Here is a 21313-nt window from a genome sequence, read left to right on the forward strand (position 1 = left end):
ATGAGGAAAGAAAAAGTGAGTTCATTAACTCAACGACTTGTACAATCGGAATAGAAAGACTAGACAAACGAGACCAGAAAGACCTCAGGAATCATCGGTTCAATATGGAAACATATTGAAGGTGTGGGCTGTGTGTGTCTGACTCTCTCGCACTCCCACAACGCTGTGAATTCACGGAGTGGGATACCAATAATACACCTTTACTGAACGTCTTCAGGAGTAACGACGGTAGAGCTTTGTTATGTCGCTGCTGCAGAGCTGCACTATGAAGAAGGGTAAAGCAGTAATTAACCGGGTCAATGTAGGATTTTAGAAGCCTTGACATGTCTGAAACGCCCTCTGGCCAGCTCAACATATTTTAAATTTGGTGTAGAATTTTTTTGTTGTATTCATTTCACTTGACTAATGTGTGTTGTTGAACATAATAAACTACCTGCACCATACAACCATCTGTGATTACATTCATTCTTGATGCCAAGTTAGCATACTATTTATAACAGTTTTACAGTGTAAAAATAGATATTTAAATGAGATTTACGATAAGAAACTTCACATAATACATCAGCAGCTTTCACGTTTAATGTTAAGACGCCGGGTCCACGTCGGTGTCAACGCAAGACGGTAACTCACTCCTTTCTTTCCTGGGATGGCGCACTCCCAGTTCATCAGATTCATGGTGCCATCGGGGTTCTTGGTGGGAACGGCGACAAAACCCTGTGAGGTTTACAGGTAGAATAGAATTACTTTATTGATCCCCAACTGGGAAATTGTGGCGTTACAGCAGCAGGTTATCCAAACGCACAATATGAGCAAAAAAAAACAATATTAGCAAATCTAAACACAATGCAATATTAAATACAAAGTAAATAAGCACTAAAACTAAGAATGGGAATATACACAACCAGGATTTAAAGGTGACACAAATCAACACAGGGGAAGGAGGGGGGGGGGGGAGATGAGACCTAGTTTTCTTTGTTTCAGTAACACATCATGCATGTCAGGACATCTGCCAATGATAAAACTCAGAAATAAAACTGCAATATGTTGATGAAACTTACGAATGGGTGGTCTTTTCTCCAAGCTTTGCGCTCCTGGGACAGTCTGCTAAGAGCGATGCCAGACATTGCTGCTCATCAACGCCTCCCTGTGGTGGAGGAGGAGGGGGGGGGGGGGGGGGGTGGAGAAAACAACCCAAAACACATTAATTTTTAAATTCATGATTTTTGAAGCCCCAATTGTTTAAAATAAAGATATTAGAACATATTGGGACTTGACAAGACATCACAGATATTAATTAGCTGTGTGTGTGTGTGTGTGTGTGTGTGTGTGTGTCTATGTAATGTACATGGTTATTGAAGTCAGTCAATCCCCCTGGAAAGGAGGAGAACTCTGCAGTATTTACAAACAATACATGGTGTACTTACGTCCTTATCTGTCAGCTAACTATCGGAATTAGTTGCGTGGGTTTGGGGTTAACTGTGAGCTAACGTTAACGATATCGACAACGCTGCTGTGACGGCGACCGAGAGAGAGAAAAAAAACACACACCACACACCCTCCGACGTTAAAAAACAAAACTACCTGTCCGGTTAGGGCGAAGGTAACGGAACCAAATGAGACTTTGGTTTGTTCAACATCACCCAAAACACTCTAATCGACATACACTGGTGTTGTTTACAGGGGGGGATTTATCACAGTTGTGTTAAACAAAGTGACTCTCCGTTGCCGTTTCGACAGCTAGCCTATAGCAAGAAAAAAGGACCCCAATTTGTTTTTTTCGTAAGGACCTTCAGGCAGATACGGGGCAGCCGCTGGACGCGCGGTAGGGGTGGTCGGCCATCTTTGTTGTGGCAATTCGCACAGAGAAGTTCAAGCGCTGGGAATGATTCGCCCTTTTTGACCCACTCACATGCGCAAAGCTAAAACTTTAAAACAGTATTAAGGTCAGGGGTGGGGCAACTGGCGGCCCCCATCAACCCTCAACGTGGATCTCAGGTCAATTTTTACATATTAATTAATTTGGAAACATGAAGAAAACATGTCAAAATCTGCCATGAAATCATGAAAACCAGAAATATGTCCATTTTACGCATAGTTTTTCTTTTCTTTTTCTTTTTATATCTATTTATATCTGCATCTTATTTTTATTTTTTATATGTAAATACATGCTGCTGTTTTTATCCTGCACTACAACGAGCCAAATGCAACGAAATTTCGCTCTTATCTGCACTGTAAAGTACAAGTTTGAATGACAATAAAGAAAGTCTAAGTCTAAGTCTAAGTCTAATAATAATATTTGATCACTGGTATATGTTGAGTTAAATTTGAGACATAATCGACTGTAATCGTTTTTTCGTATGCTACAATTTGGCCCTCTGGCAGTGAGAATTAAATGAATGTGGCCCCTTGCTGTGAACGAAGTTGCCCATCCCTGAGTTAGGTCTAATGAATGAAGTTGACAAAGTATTACGTTGCATGAATACGTGAGCGCATGAAATGGTTAAGGAAAATGTTGGAATTTTTTGTAAAGTAGGCAATCGATAAAGTGCACCCTACACTTTATCGCTTTGAAAGTATTCAATTCAATTCAATTCAAAAAACTTTATTTGTCCCCTGGGGGCAATTCAAAGGCACACAGAGCAGTAAATTTACAACAGAGCCAGTAGATGAAACATTTTAATCTAAATCTAAAGTGTCAATTTAAATGCAACTTAAAGCTTAAACTTAACTTAAAAATACAAAATATAAAAGAGTAGATATAAGTGGACAGTGATTGGACTAACAGATGTAAACAGATGTAACCATAAGTATGTGCAGTAGTGACCAGATGTAAACAGAACTATGTGCAGTAAACGAGAAATAAATATATATATATATACAGTAAAAGGGAGGAAGCAGGATAATGATTATCACCCATCGACTGTATAAAACATGGACGTAGTCCCAGTGACGTCATCCATTGGGTTCTCTGAAGCCCAACAATGGGCAGTCGCCATTTTGGAAATGCTATCTCCACCTAGTTTTCTATCATTCACAGATGAAGAGGTGGAGCTGAGGCATTGCTAACCCTGCATTCATGTGGTTTCATACACATTGGAAAAATTCCAAGTTGGAAAATGCACATGAACACCTACTCAAGTGGGAACAACAACTCGCAAGGAATTTGATACCCAACTTGCTTACTAACACGCCTTCATGTAAGTCAACTCAACCCTAATCATGCAAATGTCTGTAAAACTGCTTTAGCCTATATATAAAAAAGAAATCAACCCCTGTACCGTTTTTAACATTAAAAAAACAATCTATCAAGCCTAGAAACATTTTTAAACCAGGCACTAAACATGTTAATTTCTGCATTTTAACACGGGACCTTGTGGGGATTCCTAAGCTTTTGCAGCCAGCCACAAGTGGACACATGAGGATTTTCAGTTTATTTGCACATCTGCTTTGGCTTAATTTTGCAACACTGAAAGTTGCTGCTTGATATTGCCTAATCTAAAATTTAGCGATGTTGTGCCGTACATTACATAAACATATCGAAGCATGCATATTATCTTACATTGTCTACATATTACTGCTGCTGTGAAATAATCTAAGTGTTAGAGCGTAGGAGTTTTGATTTAATATCTACCCCCTGCAGATACAGTAGGAAAAATCTACAGCTCCAGATCAATTGTTGGAAATGAGTCGTTTCAAAGTGATGTAGTCGTTCCAGTTTGCCCATTGGTGGAGCTCGTTTGTTCTGCGCTCTTCAGTTTCCTTTTTGCCTAAATGGAACATAGCAACAGCTGACATCATGAATAATTGTACAGATAAATCATTCCTCCTTTGTTTAAAAATCCCAAAATGCAAATGCCAAACTACAGAAAATTATAATGACGCAGGTTGAATTAAGAATTAGTTTTTAATGCAACCTCAAAACACCTCTCAAAACAGGATTCTTGTTTAAGTTTAAATGATTTTCCCAATTTATGCTTATTTTCTGGTGCCATACCAGTTACATAATCCACATTTTACAAATGCGCGTTACTTCTACGGCAAAACGAAAGCCAAAATACACAAACTTTTTTTGTTTTGAAAATCGGGCATCTTGCCAGACACCTCAAATCGAGCACAGGAACCGGACTGAACTGGTTTTGATTTCCTCTGCGTCAGCATCCCAATTTTTTTTTTTTTTTTTTTTTTTTTAAATGCTGTATCATGTCCCAGCTAAAGCTCCACTCCCTTTGTGTTCACTTCAACTGATGCACTTTTCACACTCAGGAAACTTTTCTTAAATTCTATTCTATTTTGCACCAATTAAAACGTGTTAAGTCATGAATAACACTAGTTTGGCTGAACTTTGTGATATGCATTAAAAACCTTTATATTTCAGCATATGTCAGGAAAACAAAGATTGAAACAGTTTAAACAGTCCCATGAGTTGAGAGAGAGAGAGAGAGAGACTGATAAGTTGATAAATATTTCTTCCATATACAGTTTTCTGACCTTGGGTCTTCCATGAATCTCACATAAAGCTAAATATTTACTTTTCTGGTTACTGAGTAAAAGACTTTGAAGGACCGGGACTATGAGATCTGGATATTCAAAGAGGAGAAAAAGATTTCAAACTATCTGAATGTGGAATGTAAAAAAAAAAACCCTTCAAACTCAACTTAGTGTAGAAGAATGAATCAATGAGAAAAGGGAAGCTCAATCGTAGCATTACACACCTTCCATTCATTTTCAAATATTTGATTTGAAGAGTTTTGGCAGTAGCCTCAAGTTGAAACAGTTAAGTTATTGATTAGTTTAAACATAGCCAGACCTCACAGCACAGCAATGAGAGCTGGCTCTGTCTGCTCTTTAACGACACTGTTAGATAAAAACACTTCTATTTATTATCAGTCACATAAAGCAAAGCAATGTTTGATATGTCTGCACATCCACCACTCAGATTATTCTGTTTAATTATATATCGCACCATGTTATTTTCAGAATTAATCACTTTAAAGTATGTAAAGTATAAAAACCTTAAATATTCACACCATTACATTGGTAGATTGATCAATATATTTCTTATTTGCTGCAAGAAATCCTTATTTTTTAAACTCTGAAATACACAGGAATGTTGGAGGTATATTTGGGATCATAATAATAACACTTGTCTAAAAAAAAACTAAAAAAACACTGATGAATATGGTTGATCAATAATTACTCAACTCAGTATTGACACAACTGTCTTTTAATGTTCATGGTATATTATGAAACAAACATTTTTGCTGATATGTCTGAATGGACCAGAGAAACAAACAGAAACAGACGACTCACCAGCCTCCTCTCTTAAAGAGTACACAGATATTTATAGATCTATTTTAACCATCGCATTATGAGATGCATCTTGTTACCTGCATTGTATTTCTTTAGCAAAAAAATTAGAAAAAGGAAAGAAGCAGGGTCTCAAACAGTAGCCCCTCCCCCCCCAATTAAAGGAGCTAACTTTAGAGCCCACTTGTTCAACATCAACATATCTCATGTAACGTCACAGTATACATACAAAGTGCACTATAAGGCGGTTTTATTTTTTTTCTAATCTATCACGACACCCTGCTTTAAAATCCTTCCCTCTTTCATTCACACCTTCTTCCCCTCTCCCTCTGAGATAATCAGCTCCGGAGACGCCCTTTTGAACCATTCCGACCAGGAGCCATCGTAAACACACACCCCGGGATGCCCCAGCATGTGAGCGGCCAGAGCAACATGGCACGCCGTGACACCGGACCCGCAGGTGGCCCAGAGAGGTTTCTCCAGGTCCACTCCCGCCTCTCTGAACAGTCCAGACAGGCCGTCAGATCCAAGCGCTTTCCCGGACGCGTCCATGAACGTAGGAAACGGCATGTTGATCGTATTGGGGAAATGTCCGGGCAGCGTGTCTGTGGAAAAAAATAAATATGAATGTTCTTGAGTTCTTCTGGAAATTTCAGCCATGTTTCAGAAAAAATGTTTGATTGGTTGTCAAAGGATGGTTGAGTGTCTAGTTATATGCTCATTAGTAGCAGCTTTTTATGCCTCAGCCAGGCTGTAGTAATGATATCTTTATCTATAAAGATAAGATAAAGGTAGACCAACAAGACAGAAGCTGTAAACACAGCAGAGAGAAGAAAAGAAAACTAAGTACAGCAAAAGAGGCAAATTAAAGTTAAACACATGAAAAATAAAAATGAATTTAAAATAGAAATAATTAGTCTTAAATATATTTTTTTAAAGCTACTGTACAAGCTTTTATTTTGTGTTGATTTTGGCGGCCCCTGTGGACACATTGATATGTCCGATCTCTTGCTGATCTTGTCCCACACTTATTCTGAAGTTTTCTGTAATTCATTTTTTTTTTAAAACTCCTCCAGCTTTTATTTCGCTGTGTAACCTACCACTCACTTAGAGCTTTTCACACATGCAGGAAACTGAACGTAAACAGCTTCATTTCATCGTTGTCTTGTATTCTCCTGCCAGCCCTCTAGTATTTTCTGAGGCTTGACTGACTGACTGACCTTAACTTACACATTCAAACAGTCAGCAGTACTCCCCATTGTTGTAAATCTGCATCTGTTTCCTTCCAAATTGGATTCTGTATTTTCTGTTTTGTCTTCATCAGTTTGCTTTAAAGTTTGTTTTGAAACACCACACTGCTGAATTTTAGGCCTACATTGATCACATTGACATCTGAGGGCGACTTGGTACCCTGAAGGGAAAAGAACTTAACCAAACCATTTCTTACTTTATAGTTGTGACCAGACATTTAATATTTTTGACTAATTTTAGTGCTCAAATATGCTAAATTTGAGAGTTCAGTGATTTTACTCCCACGCAACAGTCCACTTAATGCAAAGTAAACAGACTTGTTTTGACATGTTAATCCTGCTCACCATCTCTGGGCTCCGGTTCTGTCCCCCTGAACCTCCCTGCAGACCTGGCATCCACCACCTGGACCTGCTTGGTGTTGACATTTTCTAATATGTCTTCATAACTTTTCACCCAGGACTGATTCACGGTCGCCTTGAACTCTCTCGGCTCCGGCTTGGAGTACTCAGATGTTACGGGATATCCATCCGCCAGCCAGTTCTTAAAGCCTCCGTCCAGCACCGACACCGAACTGTGTCCGAACAGGCGGAACATCCACCACACCCGGGGCGCGCTGTACGAGCCGAAGTCGCTGGTGTCATAAACTACCACATGCGTGTCGTTGCCGATGCCCAGCTGTCCAACAAACCGAGAGAAGTGAGTGGAAGTGGGCAGCATGTGGTCAAAGGCAGAGGTCTTATCGCTGCACTCGTCTATGTCAAAGAACGAGCAGCCCGGGATGTGCGTCTGCGCAAATTCAGCTTTTGGGTCCCGTTTCGTTTTCGGCAGGTACCAAGAAGTGTCGAGTATGCGGAGTTTTGGACCGACGAGGTTGTTTCTGACAGCATCTGCCAGCCAGTGACCGGAGACCAGAGCCCGGGTCTGAGCCGCCATGACGGGGAGCTGAGAAGTACAAACTCCGAGCGCTAGAGGGAATAAAGATCCACAGTGTGTGTGCTCTCTCTCTCTGTTCATGTCAAATATCAGCCCCGCTTATTTGAACTTTGAGTCTTTAAATATAGACTAGCCTACAACAGGAAAGTCCTTTTTTTTTTTTTTTTTATTCTATTTTTTTTTTTTTTACAACCCAGAAGTAAAACAATAAAGAGGCAGACATTGTTACACTGTCTTTTATTGAGAAACTAGCCAACTAAACATAAAACAAATCTGTAATAAAGACATCACAAAATGATAAGTTGCATTATCTCAAGGCATGTTTGCTTTGAAATACACACATGTGCAAATCACAACTTTTAAAGTTTCAAGGCACCTTTTTTTTTTTTTTTTACAAAAGTGGTGCACATACACTAAAGCGCCAGCAGGTGGTGTCATATTATACAAAATCACAAGCAAGGGGAGTACAGAGTAGAAAAAGCTCATAGCCTTTCATGTCCCCCTGGGATTAGGGTGGGAAAAACTGCCCTGTTTCCTACATGCCATCATTTTTGTGCAGATGTATGTGTGTGTGTCTGTTCTTTGCTGTCGCTACATGCTTTCCGATTGAGATAGCCGAGGTTCACTTCTCAACTTTGGCTGTGCGAGTCTGTGTGCCTTTACTGACACTTCAATAATCTTGACATCTTTTAACTCGTAATTTTATTTCACATGTTATAAATTCGCTGACATTGACATCTCCTGTGAGACCTGTACAGCTGAGAATTCAATGTGTTAATAATGCCAGATTTTTTTACTTTTTGTATTCTTTTTAAAAGAAGTAAACTTTTATTTGTAATAGATTATTTGTCTGAACAACTTTTGATTTAGTTTGTCCTCCTAAGTCTGATTTGTTGTGCATTTTTCTTCTTACAAACAGACATGAGTAGCCCAATATTAGGCTGAATAACTCTGAAAATACATCAATAAAGGGACACTTTTAGTTCATTAAAAGGGCCCACATGCAGCATCTTAAATCTGTTTGTCTCATGATATTGTGGCTGAGAATTCTTTTCCTAAAGTTTGAAGATATTCGGCCTTGAAACATGTTCAAATGTTTAAAAAAAATAAAGTGACATTCCATCCAAAACGGTTAAGATGTAGTTAAACACTCAGACCTATCTCAAAGCTACTTACAGTATGTGCTGCCAACGTTCAGACCATTATGCCGAGCCTCGTTTCTAAAAATAGTTTAAGTGCTAAATGCAAATCATCAAACAAGCTCTCGTGAAAAATTATGTTATAGAAAGATTTAAGCTTCATCCATCTGCTCATGTGTCAGGTTCAAACACCTCTGACTAAGATTTAAGTACTGTGAATAACATTTAATATTGAGTGCTGATCGTGTCTCTATCCTCCTCTAATCTTGTTTTTTCCCTCAGAGACAACATGCTCTGGGGGGGCTTTGGTGAACCACTCATACCAGGATCCGACGTACACAGACGCCCCAGGAGAGCCGCACAGATGAGCAGCCAGCACCATGTGACAGGCGGTCACGCCGGAGCCACATGTTCCACATATCGGCTTATTAAGGTCCACTCGTGACATCTCAAATAACTTTTTCAGCTCGTGTGGGGAGAGCATCATGCCGTCATCATTGAGGAAGTCGAAGAAAGGGATGCATTTAGAGCCGGGGATGTGACCCGGATCAACACCTGTGGGACGAGGACAACGTTTATGAATCAACCCCCAACAACATATTAACATCAGTATTCATTTATTCTGTGACATGAATACTGACAAACTCCTCACTGGAGCTTTAAATATGCAACGCAAGAGAGCCTTGTTTCATGACTGTGCAGCTTTTGTTAACTGTGGCATCAAGATGAAAAGGCAGTGGAATTGGGATTTTTACCAATGTTTGAGTCCTGCTGGAAAACCAACTTAAAGCTAATTCTTTTTAAAAGATCCAAACCATGACAAATGAGGGCCTAAACCTAACCCAAAAGACAAATTTGTGCTACAAATTTAGGTGAAACTTAGAAATATAGGCACAGTCAAGGTAAAAAGTAGGCCGCCTATACCAACAAACGAAAAAGTTCTACATTAAAGTGCCAAAAATATTCGGATAAAAGGATTGCTGGAACATAACTTCCAATAAATGTGATCTCCATTAACGGAGATGCTTTTTTTTTTTTTTTTTAAACTGACACATCATCATGTGGCCCTGGAAGGGAAGAGAAAGAAAGTCCCGTCTCTACTCAGGCTCTCATTGGCTGTCGCAGGAGCAGTGACTGGAAGTTCCTGATCGGTTAAATGAGGTGACAGGTCAAAAGGTCAAGAAGCCTACACGAGAAAAATGCAGTTGAAAAGCAGCAGAAATGTTGAAGCAATCTGTGGATATTTACAGACACTTGTATAACTTGGGTTTTTCTTAGTCAGTAGTTTCTTAATTTGATTAATGAGTCATCTTATTTTGTTTAGGCCTACCATTCAGATTTTAAATGCCTGAAAAAAAAAGACATACATGAGATATTCCAATATCTAAGTGTAAAATATTGACTTTTACACCAGACTTTATGACCTTACCCTCTCTTGGTTCCGGTTCTTTCCCGAGGAATCTCTCGTGGGGCCTCACGTCCACCACCTGGAACTGCTGGGACCTAATGTTCTCCGTAACGTCCTCAAAAGACTTGACCCAGGAGCGGTCCGTGGTGGCTCTGAAGCAGACTGCGTCAGGCTTGGTGTACGTCCCTGACACCGGATGACCCTCTTTGACCCAGTTTCTAAACCCCCCGTTCAGCACAGACACCTTGGGGTGCCCAAACAACCGAAACATCCACCAGACTCGGGTGCAGGAAAATGCCCCATAGTCGCTGGCGTCGTACACCACCACATGGCTGTCGTTCCCGATGCCCAAGTTCCCAACATAGTCGGCAAAAAGTTGCTCGGGTGGCAGTGAATGGTCGAACTTAGAGGTCTTGTCCGAGCACTCGTCGATGTCGAAAAAAGACGCTCCCGGGATGTGAGATTGCGCAAATTCCTTCTTCCCGTCTCGGTTCATCATCGGCAGGTACCAGGACGTGTCCAGGATCCGAAGACCCGGACCGACCAGATTTCGTTTGACCATGTTTGCAAGCCATGAAGCGGACACAAGAGCCTGAGTCTGCATGCCCATAGCTGCAGCAGTGTGGGTCTGAGAGCTCTGTCCTCAGACAACCTCTGAAGCAATCTCCCTTCTGCTGAATATTTGCTATGTAAACAAACAAATTGGTACAATTGTAGATTTATTCTTTGGATCAGACAGATTACATGTCACTAAAGTGAATTACTGCCATCTAGCCTACTGCGAAAATACACTTTTGTATAGCACCTTTCGAAACAGTGCTTCACAACAGCAGAAAAAAAACTCAGATTTCAACATAAAAGCCCAAAAAAGAAGCACAGGCCTGTAACAGGTGACCTACTTAGGTCAATAGGATATTATCAGAATCAGCTTTGTTGGCCATGTATGCTTACACACAAGGAATTTGGCTTAGGTGAACATGTGCTCTCAGTATAAAACATTATATACAACATAAAATAAGCACAGACTAATAGCCTACACAAGGCTAATGTGATTAAACAATGAGATTATTTAGACACACACATGTAGGCTACATCTACTTTACCTAATCATCTCTCCTTAACCTTTTTTTTTGTTCAGTTTTTTTCTGCTTCTTATCTCTTTTTCCATTTACTTGGTATTGTCCTTCCCGTGTGTTTCTCACTTCTTGTGTGTGTTGTTGCTGTTTTATTCTTGAGTTCTCTTTTGGTCTGTGGTGTTTCCTGTTTTATTTTGTAGTTCTTGCACTCTTTCACCTGTGTCTTGTTCCTCACACCTGTGTCTGATTGCCCCCTGTGTTGAGTGTCTGGGTTCCGTATGGAGTGTGGAATCTTGTCTCTGCATAATTAGATTTTTTTTGTAGAAACACTTGATTTTAGAAGTAATTGTAACACTAAGAGAAGGTTTCATGGTCGACTTTGTAAACTCAGAAGGAGACGCAGTATTACAAGCTGATCATTTACATGAAATGCATATTTTGTCCCATTTGTGATTGTTGGCGGCGACCGGGATGGTCCCTCGATAAGATCCTTGGAAAATTACTGGCAACACAACTTATTACAGAATTTAAACGAGCAATGTATCATGATCAGGACACTAATGAGTCACATGACACATTTTATTTGCATCGCATGAGCTTGTTTTGTCTCTTAGGCCTTAAAGACAAAAAGTCTGACTAAAGTCAGCAGAATGTTTCACATGAAGCTGTTAAAAGACACTTCTCAGAGCAGAACTAAAAATGGAATAAGTCAAAATAAAACTTCCCTCTTACACTTTGCGTCACACGGAACATTTGAGTAGCCTCAAACGGAGACATGAGCAGCTCCCTATGCTGACAATGTATGTATGTAGGCCAGCATTGAAGTTCAAGATCAAAATCTTGACAAATTATCTCGTTATCATGGGAAAACCAGTTCTGTCATCCCGAGATGACGAGACAAATAAGTTGAGCTCTCGAGAAAATAACAGAAATTTTCTTGTTATCACAGGAAAACAGAGTACTATAAAATGTATGGATCTGTTTGTACTTAGGACTTCCTTATTCTTCCTTATTGTAGACTTATATATGATAATTGTTTGCTACTAGTTAGATTTCCAACACTACTGATTAGATTCAATGAAGTGCAGGAAGGTCCTTGAGATACAAGCTGCATGAGTATCAGCACAATAGACGGAGGAAGTAGACATGTTTTTGTCTATTGCTGAGGTGAAATAAGGACAGATTTAAACAGATTGACCCCTTATTGTTGTATTAACATCAGGATGGATTCTGGTTTTTAGTGATTTGGAGCTGAAATTAGACAGTAACTTACATGCTGTGGAACAAGTGAGAGAAAGAGAGAGGGAGAGAGAGTGAGGGGAGGAAGCTAAGAAACTGAATTGCATAATTGGAGTCACTGCTTCTATATTAGAGACAAACTCTTGTTTTTTTCCGTCAAACCCAGTTTTCCTCCCACTGACTCTTCTTCAGTCCTACCAACAGGTCCGATCTGAGTGAAACTTCTAGATTGAGGTAGGACAATGAATCTAAAATAGAAAAAAAACATGTGAATTGTGTTGTAAATAACATTCATAACAATGTATCTACATGTTAAGTATCACCAGGCTACTAAATGAGTGACTTCTTTCAGTTTGGTTGTTTTTTTTTTTTTTGGTTTTTATTTCTTGTTGTGAGAATATTTTCAAATATGTTCAATAATGATCTGTCTTAAAGTCTGCAAAAGTCAAAACAATACAAGCTTATTCATTAGTATTGGTGTCTCAGTTATTTTTGAACAGGTATCATCTTTAATGTAAGAATTGACATTTTGTGGAGGAAAGAAATCAATCATTATTTTCGGCTCGTTTCATTAAAGAAACATTAAATCGGAAGTGTTTACATTTTTTTTAAATTCTTTTAGCAAGACCAATACTGTATAGTTAACTCTATCTTGGTTTTTACCGCAAAACCGAAACAGAGGATCTGTGTGGCTTGACACTTCAGTGCGTAAAGGAAATAATATTTTTATGTCATTTAAGCCTACCGACCCTTTCAATGAAGCTAAGGCTCCAAATATTAATAATTGATGTGGTTTAAAAAACGATTAAAAATACTAAATATTATATTTTTTTCTCAATTATAATTCCACACCAAATATCCCAGTATTTTTTTGGAAGAAGAATATCATTGTTGAAGTGTAACAGGCTAGTAGTAGTGCTGGTAGTACTGGTGGCATCCAGTAATTGAGCTATTAGAATCACAAGACCAGTTGGCTATCCTTGCTGACCTCAGATAGGAAACAGACAGCCGACATTGTTTGGATGATTTGAACTGATGTGAAGAAATTAGGGAAATCTAATTTTCCAACAGCGAGGGATACATTTCCTGGACAATCTGGAACAATAAAAATGCCAGGCTTCATTTTTGTGCAGAGGAAAAGGGAGTAACTGGTTTCACGTGTGAGCTCAGTTATCAGTCATTACCAGAGTCTGTATACGCTGAATCCAGGGTGGGCAGCTGGGAAGCAAAAGGTGGATTCATTCCATTGCTTCCCAAATTATAAGCCTCCACAAAGAGACCTGTGTTAGACTCAGCAGTCAGCAGTACCCTTAAATCAGATGATTGACTTATTGGTGTCACTAGTGAGACAAAGGTTGGACGTCATGTGAAGGAAACGTACAGTAAATGATAATGAGAAGGGGAACATGTTGTATTATAGTATTTCATCTATGGGTGTGTGTGTTTGTTTAATGTAAAGCAACTGCTACATAACCTAAAAGTCCAATAACACAGTAATTTAGAATATTTTGTTAGTTAAATTTGGTATATAAATATATTAAAATCATATTGGTTATAGTTAGCTATTTAGCACAGATCAACTCCTAACCATGTGTCACTGTGTTTTCTTAGTCTTTCTGTTCATGTGGATTTTTTTTATTTACATACATTTCATTTGTATAGGGACTATCTACAATATTAAATATAAATGTTGCCATTTGACGCATTGTACCAGAGTTAGTTTAGGGCTAATCTTGGGTCTTGTTTTAACTGTCACCCTTGGCATGTCACAGTTAAAAACAGCAAAAAGGAGCAAACTCAACCGTAAACAATATTTCAGGTGCACGACCACAACAAGACTAAAGAAGAGACAGCACACTAAATGCCCTTCAGAGTTGTTTATCTGGATGGAGCGCACAGATCAACAACTGTCGCGTTTCAGCACAAGGCCTTCTTCAGCATTGAGTTAAAACATCACAAATAAAACATCACATATGACATCACAGTACATAATAAAAACACACAAACACATCAAGAATATATTATTCGAGTTAAAAGCAGAGAGTTGGGTATCTTTCAGCAGATTTTCCCATTTTTAAAGCTGCCGATAGAATTGCAGCTCTGACAGTCATCTGGTAGAGCGTTCAAATGGGTCCAGGATGTCACAGAAAAAAGCTGACTGCCCAAAGGCACTGTGACTGAAGGGTGCAGAGCAATTTCTTGTTGAATACATTCTTGTAATTTTAATGCATTTGTTTTGTAGATAAAATGTAACATCAGTGACTACATGTGGAGTTGTTATTTATATATTCTATGTATTAAGAACAAGAAATAAACTACATGGCATAACTTCCCCCCCCCCCCTTTTTTTTTCATTTTCTATCAAGCTTCCACAAGCCTCAACAGGATGGCCCTTCTAGACTACCCTGTTCCGCAGTTGGATGTTACATTGCAAGAGGTCAGCCGTGTCCTACAGCTCACTCTAAGCCCTGATATTTATCCTGAGTTCAAAAGTACACTGGAAGTCCAGAGGGAGCTCCTTCAAGAGGCCCAGGAAAAATTAATAACCATTGCTGCTGGCCAAGAGAATTGGGTGACGGAGCAATTTAAGAGAGGTCTGCTATCCTGTGCTGACCCCCTACCCACCTCTACAGCTCTCCCTGTTGTGCTTCTTCCTTCAAGGCTTAAGAGATGTACCCAGCTGGGGAGGGCAGCTGCTCTGCTCTGGGCAGCAGCAAAGCTCTACAGTGAGCCCTTGTTATTAGAGGGCAATGCGCCAATGGAGCGCACACAGCAGTCCGAGGTGTTTGCTGCCAGCCGAATTCCTGGCAGGAATCAAGATGAGATAAAGGTGAGATTACTTTTAAGACACAACCACTGCTGTGTGTGTGTGTGTGTGTGTGTGTGTGTGTTCAGTAATCAAATCAGACCGTTCTGCAAATCACAGCTTTTTGGCTTAATTCCAAGTTAGCAGTTAAAAAAAAAAAAAAAATGACCTGCTTTGTTATTTAAATTCCAGGTTTACCCAGATAGCCTCCATGCCATTATCACCTGTGTTGGAGGAGTGTTTCCTGTTGATATACTGTGGTGCCCCAACACAGGTGGGCCAGTTTCTGCCAGACCTTTCATTGATATCTACAACCAGCTGGCTCAGGTGATGGATCAACCAAGTGCAGGAAAACAGAATGATCCCTCAATCATTTGCAGCCTCTCAAGTCTTGAGCGGAAATTCTGGGCTGCAACCCGAGAAGAGATCCTTGGGCAAGGAGGGGCTGCAGCAGCATCGTTGCTTCATATGGAGAGTGCAGTGCTTACACTCTGTCTGGAAGACTCCAACGCACCCTCTGAATTAGCTGATGTCCTCAATGCAGTGAGACTCGGAGGAGGAGGAGACAGTCCATGTCTGAGACACTATGACAAGGTATAAAAAAGAATATGGATAAGAATTTTAAAAAATATCTGAGATCAGATTATTCAACTATTGCTTGCATTGACACATTCTCTCATTATACCAGGGATGAGAAAGTATTTCAGTGTGGCAAAGTTAAATTCAATAGATAACTCAGATCTCATCAAAAGAGCAAAAGCATAAACATGTCTGCAAACTTTTCACAGAATTTATTTGTATAAGTATGTTATCAGTTATATTACACTGTTGTCTCCTTTTTTTTTTGCAGGTGGTGAACCTAGTGGTTTTTAAGGACAGCACTGCTGGGCTAGTGTTTGAGCATAGTGCCGTGGATGGGATGGTGGCTGGACTTGTGACAGAACAAGTATACAATCTGTCAGAAACTGTTGACTTAAACTTTTTGCCTACTAACACAGAAAATGTTAAAAGTTCTATAAGTGTAAACAATGGTGATTCTGAAGGTCCTGCATCCCTCACATTTCCCTTGCAAGCAAAAAATACACCCAAACTAAGTCCTGATTTACAAGCAACACACCCAGTTCTTACTTTTGATGTGCCCTCCTACCCTGATGTCTTTTCGACTCTCAGAGGGCAAAGAGGCCTGTATGATGCCTGGATCAACTTCTCTTTGCAACTTTCCCTAAGGCAGACTATTGGGGAATCAGCTGCCAATCAGATACTTGTCACACCTACGCATATGCGGCACTACAAACATGGTCGTTGTGATCCAACATACTCGCTCACCATGAATTCCCGCAAATTAGTGGGCGCATTGGCTTCTTGCATTGGCCCAGACAATACAATTCAATACTCTACTGACCTCCTACAAATGTTCCATACTGCATTTTTGGAGCATAAGAGCCTCATCAAAAACAGCAAAAGTGGTCAAGGAGTCGGTCCTCATCTAGCTGCTTTGCGTCGACTTTTGCCATCTGATAATCCACTGAAAAGGTTCCTGGACCCCTTTGGATGTCCATCTGTGTACCTGACAGGAACAGACATGATGGAGGGTGTGGAGTGTGGAGTAGGAAATGTTTATGCCAAAGATCAGCTTGCTGTGACCTACCTTGGAAAAAGAGACAAGGTTCGCATTGTGCTAAATGGGAAAGGGAGATTTGCTTTGACACTTGAGAAACTTAAAGAAAGCCTGAGGAAAAACCTCAAGTTAGTGATGCTTTTAGCGGTTAGATATGCCATTGCAAACCAAATGGGTGCCCTGGAATGTGTGCTCCAACAGGCACAAACAGACAAAATGCATGAAGAGAGGAATCACTGCGCTGTGAGGCTGGACAATGGGAAATGCATCGCTGATTCCCCTTCTTGCACAAACTCTGACTACACTCTGGTGATCCATGGCGGTGCAGGAGAAGAGATGATGTTAAACACTGAAGTGATTGGGGTAATTGAGTTTGCTCTACAGACAGCTTTAACCCTTGGATCCCAAGTGCTGGCACAAGGTGGAAGAAGTCTTGACGGAGTCCAGAGGTCAGTGGAAGCTCTAGAGGACTGCTTCCTGTTCAATGCAGGTAAAGGCTCAGTATTCAACAAAGATGGAAAAAATGAAATGGAAGCAACCATCATAGATGGCAATGCAATGAGTTCAGGTTCTGTTGCTTGTGTGAAAAGTGTGAAGAACCCAATAAAAGCAGCCAGGTGTGTCTTGGAGAAAAGCTCACATTCACTCATTGTGGGGGACGGAGCTGAAGAGTTTCTGCATGGTTTGGAGGGCAAAGATAAACCTGTTGAGCCTGAATATTTCTACACTGATATACGTCAAAAGGAGTTAGCTGCAAAGCTCAGTGGTGGGAATAACTCAAAAAACAATCACCCTCAGACAGTTGGAGCTGTGGCGTTAGATCGCTGGCATGGGTTGGCTGCTGCATCTTCCACAGGTGGGGTAGTAGGAAAACTGAAAGGGCGAGTTGGGGATACAGCAGTGGTGGGGGCAGGAATCTATGCTGATGACAAAGTGGCTATTACGTGCTCTGGAGATGGAGATGCATTTTTGAGACACACAATAGCACAGAAAATAGCCAGCCTCTACAATCACAAGGGGTACAGTATTAGGGAAGCGTGTAGAGAAGTGATGACCAAAAGTCTGAATGGGATTTGTGGAGGAATAATTGCTGTTGATAAGAAAGGTGATGCCACCATTGAAACAAATGCTGGCGTGATGTTTGTGGCATCAATGGTGAACGGCATTTCAAGGGTAGAGGTCCTGAGGCCCATGATGAGCTTCTCTGATGTAATCTGGGAAACAGATGAGCTGGTTGCTTTCCTAAATCCAAACCCCTGGATCCCTGGGTCAACCATTCTGACAAGAAAAACTCTTAGTGGGGCAAGGAGCATCTTCGACTTGGCTATACCTGATTTTGTGTCAATGTTACAAGGGGCAAGAGTTGTTTCAAGCTTGCTATGTGAGCGATTGGGAGTGCAGCGATGTGCAATGGTTTTCAATCCAACACCTGACAAGCCAGCACAGATAAGACTGCTGCCTCTCCATGGCCTTGAGCCGAAGTGGCAACCCCATCTTGCTTGTGAAGAGGAATTCCATCATTTTGATCCAGGCTACTGCACCTCAAAAAGTGGCCCCAGCTGGGATGATGAAACACTGGCCCAGGTGCAAGCCAAGATTAGAAGTGGATTGCCAACACCAAATTCACCCTCCTGCTTTGACTTTTTTGGAGATGCTTCCAATGACAATGTTTTCAGTCGTATTGTACGTGGAGAGCAGCAACAGTGGAGAGTGTGGGAAGACAATGAACATGTTGCCTTCCTGACACCGTACCCAAACACTCCTGGACTAACAGTTGTGGTTCCTCGTAAGCAACTGTCCAGTGACATCTTTAAACTGGAGGAAGCAGACTACAAAGCCCTAATCTTAGCCATCTACAAAGTTGCCCGACTAGTGGAGGAGGGAATGGGTGCTCGAGGTGTTGCACTAATCTTTGAAGGCTTTGAGATTGACTATGCTCATGCCAAGCTGATCCCTCTGGTACCTTCACCAGATGGCACCAAGTCTGCTGAGCTGCAACCTGAATACTTCCAAAAATATCCTGGATATGTGTCATCACTGGATGGCCCAGCAGCTGATCCTGAAACCCTCCTAAAGAGCCACACAAAAATTACCCAATGCAGGCCTCCTCATTCATGGAAAGACCCTCAGTCTCACTCCACACTTGCCATCAAGAGCCATTGGTATCGTAACATGTTCAAAATTCAAAACACTCTTTTCCACAGCACAGTTGAATATTTCCACACTACATGCCAGTACTCCTATGCTCTTACCCCCCTCACCACAGACACCATCTCCTCCCCCATGGGCCTTGGGTCTGACTCTGAACCAGTTTCTGTTAACCTGCTTGGCCAGGACATCTACCTTGCTGACTCAATGCAGTTTGTACTTGAATACTTCCTTCGCTTTCAGGAGAACCTGCCAGGGACATACTACATATCTCCCAGCTTCAGGGGAGAAGACCCTGATGCCACACACTTAAACCAATTCTACCATGTGGAGTGTGAACTGCTGGGTGACATGGACAATGCCATCTCCATAGCAGAGGGATTCCTGGCTCATCTCACCAAGTCTATGTTGAAGAAGCACTCTGATATAATCCTTGACACTGCTGGGACCCTTACACATGTCAAAGCCATGCTAAGTAAGTTGGATGGGAAAACTGTGCTACCAAGGGTCTCTCTAAACCAGGCCATTCCCATGATGCCATCTGCAGACTGCTTGGAATGGGTTCAAGATGGCCAACCCCAGTTTGGAAGAAAGCTAACACGCAAAGGAGAACGGGTCTTGATTGAGAAGTTTGGTGGTGCTGTGTGGCTGACTGAGATGGACCATCTAGGGGTTCCCTTCTACCAGGCATATGTGGAGGGAACTGGACGGAGCAAAGCCAAAGCTGCGGATCTTCTTTTGGGGCTGGGTGAGACTGTAGGCCTTGGTGAACGTCATTCCACCTCTGAGATGGTACAGGATGCCCTCAGGCACCATGGAGTGCTAGAGCAGTCCTACAAATGGTACATTAACATGCGTCAAGTGAAACCACTCCTCACCAGTGGATGGGGTATGGGGACGGAGCGTTACTTGTGTTGGCTGCTTCAGCATGATGATATCAGAGATATTCCAATCATTCCTAGGATGAAAGGAATGAAGTACATGCCTTGATCTTGGATTCCCTTATTGTTATCAGGAAAATAGATTAACTGGTAACAATTAAGCAAAAGCAGAATATTCAATATAGAGTTTAACCAAGAAAATGCCTCAATCATCCATACTTAGGCTTCTTAAAAACTTAACCAATTATTTCTCATTTTGTGTCCATGGATAGACCCAAACTTCTCGGTAACTACAATGTTAAATGTAAAAAGATCTTTACTCTGATGTGTTAAAGAATAAAGTAATAAAATTGAATAACTAAATAACAGTGGGTAAGACATATCTGTCAATAAGTTGTAAGTGATTGGCCATGAAAATGTTATATTCTTTTATGCAAGCAATTCTTTTGTATTTCTCTATATGATGTTTTCATTTACTTCTATCGCATTGCCTTTTTATGTTAAAATATTTATGTTACAAAACAAATGAATCATGTGTCATTGCCTTTTTTTAAAGAAGTAGTAATAAACAAACATTAGTGACAATCTGAATTGATGTCTTACCATGTCATCAGACCTGTTCCAAGGCTCCACTGACAATAGCAACCGTACTTTATCTTAAAGACGGTCAGAGGCCCCTGAATATATGTGTAAGGAAAGCTCTTTAAACAAAAATGTGTGTGTGTGTGTGTGTGTGTGTGTGTGTGTGTGTGTGTGTGTGTGTGTGTGTGTGTGTGTGTGTGTGTGTGTGTGTGTGTGTGTGTGTGTGTGTGTGTGTGTGTGTGTGTGTGTGTGTGTGTGTGTGTGTGTGTGTGAATTTGGCATTTAAGTTTGAATGATAGCCAAGTGTGAAATTGGGTAAGAAATTTGAAGTTTAATAAAAGAAATGTAAAAACATTCATCATGTGTTCTGGCCTTTAGATTTCAAGACAGCAAGCTACTTTTATATGGTTTATTAAATATATAACAATAATGGATAGCACTGCATTCACATTATGCCAAGCCAAGTGGTTTCATTTTCAGATGATATATATTTATCATTACCCTTAAAGGATTAAGATTTAAACGTTTTTATAAATGGTGTACTTCATTTTTCAGACAAAAATAAAGTTGTGTGCTATGTTTTCTAATAATTAAGACTTCCACACACAGATTAGACCACACATGCAGATTCATGCAAACATTCAAATCCTCAAATACCGACTGAACCAATATTTTAAGAAACACGACTTATATCCACGGGTTGTTAGATTGTTAGAATAACAAATGTTTGACATTAAAGTTCTTCTTTGAACACATAATTTAAAAAGAATTTAAAAAGCTCTGAGGATTTCACCCTATCATAAACACATCAATCATTTTCATGGTAACATCACTATGGCCTAAGTTTTGCTCAAATTTTAATTTATTCTATCAAGTGTAAAGGCAATATTTATTAATAAAATCCATAACAGAAAGTCCACCATAA

The 21313-nt window shown here is 40.4% G+C and overlaps 4 protein-coding genes across 4 annotated transcripts in view; 1 reads left to right on the forward strand and 3 right to left on the reverse strand.

Annotated features, from left to right (window-relative positions):
• Positions 1 to 1761, reverse strand: part of LOC109996986 (SUMO-conjugating enzyme UBC9) — a 5357-nt gene extending 3596 nt beyond the window's left edge. The window contains exons 1-3 of the mRNA XM_020651333.3: positions 1425 to 1761; positions 1059 to 1144; positions 631 to 714 (exon numbers count right to left, since the gene is read on the reverse strand). Coding sequence (XP_020506989.1) covers positions 631 to 714; positions 1059 to 1124 — 150 coding nt within the window. The 5' untranslated portion in view covers positions 1125 to 1144; positions 1425 to 1761. The remainder of the gene's footprint in view (positions 1 to 630; positions 715 to 1058; positions 1145 to 1424) is intronic.
• A 3447-nt stretch (positions 1762 to 5208) lies between these two features.
• On the reverse strand, positions 5209 to 7571 carry mpst (mercaptopyruvate sulfurtransferase). The gene is made up of 2 exons (XM_020651325.3): positions 6903 to 7571; positions 5209 to 5912 (listed from the first exon to the last, which is right to left on the reverse strand). The coding sequence occupies exons 1-2, from the start codon at positions 7489 to 7491 to the stop codon at positions 5614 to 5616; spliced, it is 888 nt and encodes a 295-aa protein (XP_020506981.2). The 5' UTR covers positions 7492 to 7571; the 3' UTR covers positions 5209 to 5613.
• Positions 7572 to 7713: 142 nt separating this feature from the next.
• LOC109996983 (thiosulfate sulfurtransferase-like) lies at positions 7714 to 10794 on the reverse strand. The gene is made up of 2 exons (XM_020651330.3): positions 10060 to 10794; positions 7714 to 9185 (listed from the first exon to the last, which is right to left on the reverse strand). Exons 1-2 carry the CDS (start codon positions 10646 to 10648, stop codon positions 8881 to 8883), a joined length of 894 nt encoding a protein of 297 aa, XP_020506986.2. The 5' UTR covers positions 10649 to 10794; the 3' UTR covers positions 7714 to 8880.
• Positions 10795 to 11014: 220 nt separating this feature from the next.
• si:ch211-256m1.8 (uncharacterized) lies at positions 11015 to 20729 on the forward strand. Its single transcript, XM_065964851.1, has 4 exons — positions 11015 to 12587; positions 14720 to 15183; positions 15352 to 15753; positions 16010 to 20729. The coding sequence occupies exons 2-4, from the start codon at positions 14740 to 14742 to the stop codon at positions 19913 to 19915; spliced, it is 4752 nt and encodes a 1583-aa protein (XP_065820923.1). The 5' UTR covers positions 11015 to 12587; positions 14720 to 14739; the 3' UTR covers positions 19916 to 20729.
• Positions 20730 to 21313: the final 584 nt, after the last annotated feature.

This window comes from Labrus bergylta, chromosome 16, assembly GCF_963930695.1.
Source record: "Labrus bergylta chromosome 16, fLabBer1.1, whole genome shotgun sequence".
Taxonomy (NCBI): domain Eukaryota; kingdom Metazoa; phylum Chordata; class Actinopteri; order Labriformes; family Labridae; genus Labrus; species Labrus bergylta.

Excerpts from the sequence above, each read along its gene's own strand:
- si:ch211-256m1.8 (XM_065964851.1), top strand. The coding sequence starts at position 14,740 with ATGGCCCTTCTAGACTACCCTGTTCCGCAGTTGGATGTTACATTGCAA. Across the intron at positions 15,184-15,351 it reads GGAATCAAGATGAGATAAAG|GTTTACCCAGATAGCCTCCA; the intron begins GTGAGATTACTT and ends TTTAAATTCCAG. Across the intron at positions 15,754-16,009 it reads GTCTGAGACACTATGACAAG|GTGGTGAACCTAGTGGTTTT; the intron begins GTATAAAAAAGA and ends TTTTTTTTGCAG.
- mpst (XM_020651325.3), bottom strand. The coding sequence starts at position 7,491 with ATGGCGGCTCAGACCCGGGCTCTGGTCTCCGGTCACTGGCTGGCAGAT. Across the intron at positions 5,913-6,902 it reads AGAACCGGAGCCCAGAGATG|ACACGCTGCCCGGACATTTC; the intron begins GTGAGCAGGATT and ends TTTTTTCCACAG.
- LOC109996983 (XM_020651330.3), bottom strand. The coding sequence starts at position 10,648 with ATGGGCATGCAGACTCAGGCTCTTGTGTCCGCTTCATGGCTTGCAAAC. Across the intron at positions 9,186-10,059 it reads AGAACCGGAACCAAGAGAGG|GTGTTGATCCGGGTCACATC; the intron begins GTAAGGTCATAA and ends CTCGTCCCACAG.